The sequence below is a fragment of the Myiozetetes cayanensis genome, unplaced genomic scaffold, assembly GCF_022539395.1.
Source record: "Myiozetetes cayanensis isolate MyiCay16 unplaced genomic scaffold, myiCay2020 scf19, whole genome shotgun sequence".
Lineage (NCBI taxonomy): Eukaryota > Metazoa > Chordata > Aves > Passeriformes > Tyrannidae > Myiozetetes > Myiozetetes cayanensis.
Genome location: NW_026087400.1, coordinates 4,383,047 through 4,389,046, shown reverse-complemented (window position 1 = coordinate 4,389,046; position 6,000 = coordinate 4,383,047). Strand labels below are relative to the sequence as shown.

At 48.3% G+C, this 6,000-nt stretch overlaps 1 protein-coding gene across 1 annotated transcript in view; it reads right to left on the bottom strand.

Annotated features, from left to right (window-relative positions):
• LOC126639109 (peroxidasin homolog) overlaps window positions 1-6,000 on the bottom strand; it is a 44,768-nt gene continuing 38,768 nt past the window's right edge. The window contains exons 19-24 of the mRNA XM_050313625.1: window positions 5,816-5,950; window positions 5,092-5,300; window positions 4,184-4,298; window positions 3,809-3,902; window positions 3,248-3,365; window positions 1-1,921 (exon numbers count right to left, since the gene is read on the bottom strand). Of these exons, the coding sequence (XP_050169582.1) occupies window positions 3,270-3,365; window positions 3,809-3,902; window positions 4,184-4,298; window positions 5,092-5,300; window positions 5,816-5,950 (649 nt within the window). The 3' untranslated portion in view covers window positions 1-1,921; window positions 3,248-3,269. The remainder of the gene's footprint in view (window positions 1,922-3,247; window positions 3,366-3,808; window positions 3,903-4,183; window positions 4,299-5,091; window positions 5,301-5,815; window positions 5,951-6,000) is intronic.

Here is a 6,000-nt window from a genome sequence, read left to right as displayed (position 1 = left end):
TGTCCTTCTGTAGCGCTTGTGACAAGTCTGCTCCTCATGTCACGCTCCACCAGGAGCAAAATGGGCTGCTTGGTTATGCACCAAGAGATATCTGATCAGATCCAGCACGGAATGTCTATGCCTTAGTGTTTAGAAAGAGGACTTCTGGTGTGCAGGAGACTGGAGACTGATTTACCTTTATTGACCTTTGCCAGATTAGATTCTCTAGTGGTACAAGAGATACACAAGTGCAGCTGATTTATAGCACGCAAGGCTTTGGATCTTGATTTGCACCTAAATGAAAGAGTACTTCAAAATGACAGACATCCCTGAGGACTAAATACTGCCTCTGAGCTGAACCTACCAGACATGCATAACACAGACTCATCCCTGCAAACCTCTGTCTGCACAGGGCACACATGCACGACTCAGTCCCACACCAGGAAAGAGCTGATAAATCACAACCTTTTTCTAGTATCTTCTTTTTATTTTCCAATTAAGTTCCAGGAGCATCCCTGCTGCTTTGAATCCCCTCTGGTACTACAAAACACCTAAAAGTAAAATTGAAAAAAAAAAATAAAGAAGAAAAAGCATGTTCACAAAAGTTTCTGGTCCTTGTGCTGTGGGAAGGCAGGTGGGAGGGCACAGGAAAAGTGAGAAAGATAAGGTAGGCACAGATATCTGATGGATCAAGTATTTTATCTTCAAGTCCCTGTGACCAGCTTACAAGGGTGTATTAAAAACCAATCTGTCCATAGATTTGGGGTTGCGATGGATACACAGGGACTTTAGTTTTAGCACCACTAAAAAGCACCTCCAAAGAGCAATGAAACCAGAAGACCTGTGCTGTGGATCTGGCTGCACAGTCCTGGTTTGGCTGCAGAGCACCTGGGAGCCATAAACACAAACAGCACTTTGCATTCACCCATGTGTCAAACACCACAGCGTGTCCTCCCAGCCTAATTGACAGAAACCAGCAGCTCCCCTTCACTAATGAGAGCACTCATTACATCTAATTAGCTGAGGTTCTGTTCCAGGTCCTGTTACGTTTACACTTGAAATACATCTTCCAGCAAAGAGCCTTTTGGAAGGGAAAAAAAAAAAAAAAAGGAAGAGAAACATAATTCCAATTAAACCCTGAAAGGGGCAGAGAGCTGGGGAATGCAGGTCATGCTCAGGAAAATGCTTTTGAACATTGGGCACGTAACAGTCACTCGTGGGGTCACGTAACCAAGGATGTGCCACTTGTCACCAGTGAGTGGCAAAGCACAGCAGGTGGTTGGGGCAGCCACACCATGCCTGGCACCCTGTCCTGAAGCATCCAACCATCCAGGGGACTTCCCTGGGCCTTGGGTCACTTCCTTGCTGCTGGCACGGACTTCAAGCCCAGCCCAAACCCAGTCCTGATGGCATCAGAAGATGGATGGGGGTTTGTTTTAGGCTTCCTGTTCATTTATCTTTTTTCTTTTTCTGATTTCTCCAGATGTTTCCTGACACCACAGTGCATTTGAGAAAGGTTTTGCCTCACTGAATTGATTCAGTTGGGTGCCCATGGGATGCTTCAGACACGTGGTGGGTGATGACAGCGGTGCGTGGGAAGAGGAGCAGGAAAGGGGCACTAAAGCAGCTTCAATTAGTCTCCATTTCCCTGGGGGCTGTGGAAGAAAGAGGCATCTTGGCAGACTCTGGGCTGTCACCACTGAGGGCAGAGCCCATCCCCAGGGGGCTGACAAAGGCAGGAAGGATCCAGGGGCTGAGGGGCTCATGGACAGTCAGTGCAGAGGGTTCAATACAGGCAAAAGTACAGTGGTCCTGGGATGGGGAGTGGCACAGGAGGTGTGAGGGCAGGCAGAGCATCGTGGGGTCTTGTGATGGCTTTCTGAGCCCTGTAGGAGTGGGTTGGAGTGGTTGGTGGAGAGCAGGAGTGCAGGTCACAGAGCACCTGAAATGGCACAAGAAAGCAGAAAAGCTCATGGGAGGCAGCTGGAGGCAAAGCGAGCTGTTTGTGCAGTGCCTGGCTGATCTGGGGCATGTAGGACTGCACTAGGAAAACCCTTTAAACCCACAGTAATATTTTTCAGGGACCCCATAAACCCTAGAGCACTTTTCAAGGATCTGAAATGATGGCAAGGAGAAGCCAACTCATATGTCACACTGCACTCTATGTCACACTTCTAAAGCAGAATCACTGACTGGAAAATCTATAAGCACCAACTCACCAAATCATGCTGGAAAACTGAGGCCAGCCTCTAGGCTTCTCCTTCTGCTTTCTGCTGAGATTATCAGCACAGACCAGCCTTTGCTTGCCCCATCCTGTAATCTAACTTCCAGAGGATGCTCCTTCTAGTACAGACTGCCTGGCAGAACAGCACTTCTGCTTATCTCCCCTGCTCCTGTCCCTGCAGTAATCATTTGCAACACATAAAAAACCATTAACCACCTTCTCCAGACTGGCAGGGGCCAGCAAGCTGTTCACCCACTCTCTCAAGGCTGTAGGGATCTCCATGGAAAGCGGGATAAGGGAGCTCAGGCTGTGCTCTCCATGCCCCTGAACACCCAGACCAGAGGTCTGGCAGCTCCCTGCCTGGACCCTGCCACTGCTGAGCAGCAGCTGGAGTCCCCAGGCTGGCAGGGACTTCAAACACACCTCTCAAAGTTGTGCTGCCCTGGCTGGGGCTGAGCAAACAGGGGACTGGTGCCTCCAGAAGCAAAGTGCACAGTGACTCAGATGGTGAGGGGGAAATCTCTGCCAATATGTAAGCAAATGATGGATTGCTCCATCTGCCCAAATGTCCTTGTTACCCTGGGGAGGAACCAGTCCATCTACTCCATCACTGAGCTGTGAGATATCTCTCCCCACAAAGGTCCTTTGGAGGCTGTTGGATTTGGGGTTATGATATTAAGTGTTGTTAGAAGAAATCTACCCAGAGTCCCAGGAGAATAGGCCCAAGAGACCTCACCCATTCCTCCTGGTCCATCCTATACTTATGTCTTTCCCCATCTTTGCCAAACCAGTTCTTAAAAGACCTCCAGGAATGGATACGCCACCACGTCCCCAGACAACCCATTCCAGTGAGTCACTAATCATTACCAGCAGAAATGACTGTCTAACCTGCTGCATTTAAGCCTATTACTTCATGTCCCATTCATCCCCACATTGCTCCATTCCTTTCTGCAACATCCCCTCCTGCATGTGAACACTGCTGAGGTGTCCCATGGCACGCTCAGCAAACCCACATTGACCCCAGCCCAGAACAAACACACTGACCTTATACAAAGAGGCAACATGGTCATCTCTTTCTTAATTTGTCTCCAGTCTTCTTGCCCTGTCCTGGTGTGCTGGTGTTCCTGTGGTGCCACCTCAGCTGGCTCTCTAGTGAGTCCACCTGGGGATGAGAAAGCAGCAGCTCAAAGAGGAATCTGCACCACTGCACAGATAACCTTTAACCTGTCCCAAATACAAAGAGTCTGCACCACTGCACAGATAATCTTTAATCTGTCCCAAATACAAGGAGTCTGCACCACTGCAGAGACAATCTTTAACTTGTCCCAAATACAAGAAGAAAATGCTGGCTCAAATTTTCTTCACCGAGGTTCCATTTGCATTTTGCCCTGCAGTTGTAGAGGTCTGACCTCACAGAGTTCAGCTTCATCTCTTCTCTCCCTACCCCACCTCTTCTGTACCTGCCACTAGTCCCCTCTGATGGGTTTGTTGGTCTTGGCTCTAAAGGACACAAGAAGTCACTGGGGATGCCTCCTGTAGCAAATAGCTAAATCCTGCTCCTGAGATGACTCCATGTAAAACAAAGGTTGAGGCACCAAGTTTTACCTGTTTCCGTAGGGAAGCAACTGTCTTCTCCAGTTCAGCCACGAGGGACTCGAGGTTCTCTCTGGAGGAAGGGCTTGGGGAAGGCACCTCGTTTCTGGGGTCAGGGATAAAAAGTGAAAGGGGTTATGCAAACAGCAGCTTTCTGGCTGAGAAAGTCATTCTGCCTCAAACAGCCACTCAGCCCAGGTATTTCCACATCAGAGCTGAGCACTGAATGCACTGAAACACTGGAGGACTGGACAAGCTCCCAGCTACTGAAACACCCCTGACCTCCAGACCTCCGCAGAGTGCCAGTTTCAGAGGCATGAAGGGACTGAGTTATTAAAACCTTTTCTTGTGTTTCATAAAACACAGATAAAAGTGGTGATACTATACCTGAGGAAGGCAGGCTTGGGCTTGGCAGGGTTTTCCTCCGGGTAGCTGAAGCCGGGAGACCTCTTCCTCCGGAACCGCTGAGAAAGAGCCCGGAATTGCCCTCGTGTCTGGCAGTCTTGGGAAAGAAGGGAAAGTCTGCAGTGAGCACTCGTGTTTAAAGCAGAACACAAGGCAGAGCTGCCCTCCTGTACCATCCACCCTTGACACATCTCTTATGCTGGAGGGAAGGAGGCAACAAAGGTGTACAACAGGGCATCATGTCAGGATTCCCATGTCTCAGCTGGACATCTGCACCCAAAATATGGCACAAGGGGACTATGGCAGGACTGTGGTTTAATGAATCTGTGAAGTGACATGTGGAAGGGATCTTCATGCCTGCTTCTGTGTCTCCCCCAGCCAGAGACAGAAGCCCACAGCTAGGTGGACCATCAGCCAGGTTCAATTAAGTTAACAGGTTTCCTAGAGAGGTGGCCAATGCCCCAAGCCACTCAGGGGTTAAGAGGCACTTGGACAATGCCCTTAATAATTTGCTTTAACTTATGGTCAGCCCTGAACTGGTCAGGCGGTTTCACTGGGTCATTGTTGTAGGTCCCCTTACAACTGAAATGATTCTATTCTATTCTATTCTATTCTATTCTATTCTATTCTATTCTATTCTATTCTATTCTATTCTATTCTATTCTATTCTATTCTATTCCATTCCACTCCATTTTAATTCTATTCTACTCTACTCTACTCCATTCCATTCCTATTCTACTCTATATTCTATTCCCACCCATTTGCTGACACAAGGTTCTCACGGTGTAGCAGGAAATCAGCTACAGTTTCACAACCAGTTGATGGCGTGTGACAAATGCCACCCAGAGCAAACCCCATGTCAGCTGGTGCTGGAACAGCCTGCTCCTTACCCTCACAACAGTCCTGCCACAAGCGGAGGTCCACGGCAGGGATCTCTTCACAGCTGACCATGCCCTGCAGGTACGATGCCACCCGGAAAACATCCCTCTGCAGCTGCTGGATGTGGTCACTGTTGTCACAGATGACACGAGCAAGGGACGTCTGCCTGATCTGAGTCAGCTGTGCCGGCGTGAAGACTCCAGGATTCTCATACCAAAATCTGCAGTGGGTTGTAATCACAGCGTGACTTGGGAGTAGGAGAAGAGGGAGGGAGGTTGGGAGAGGAAGAAGAGTTCCCCAACGTCTATGTAGCAGCACCCACCCATCTCAAGAGAAGCTCCTGCTCTGGTGTCAGGCGGCTGCAGACACAGAAGGCCTTTACTGAACCCACAAACCTCCCCAGTTTGCATAACCAGGCAAAGACATGTCTCATTCATATAAACACCAAACAGCAATTCATGAGAAGCTCCTGTGGACATTTTCTAGCATTTTCATGAGATATTGGACACATCCTCAATGATGCCCAGTGTTCTGCAGTGGAATGAGAATTATTAAATCAGGAACGAACACCTTGACGGTAACTGTGACAAGTCCTTTTGCAAATGCTCTGGACTGTTCTTCATATCACAACACAATAAATAATAAAAAAAAATCACAGATTCTGCTTCTACCTGTAAGGAGTAAAACCCCCTAAACAGAATACCAAAGAATTTGGGATGACTCCAGTGGTAATACCTGTCTCCATCCCTCAGCCTTCTGAACTGTGTCGTTAACAGGCACATCAGTGTTGGTCCAACTCTGGTCCCAGGGACAAGATCCTCCACCATCAGCGCTGGAAACAGGTCAATATTTTTGGCAGTTCCATATAAACTGCATGATAACACATATTAAAAAAAAAAAAAAAGTTAAAAGCCTATCAA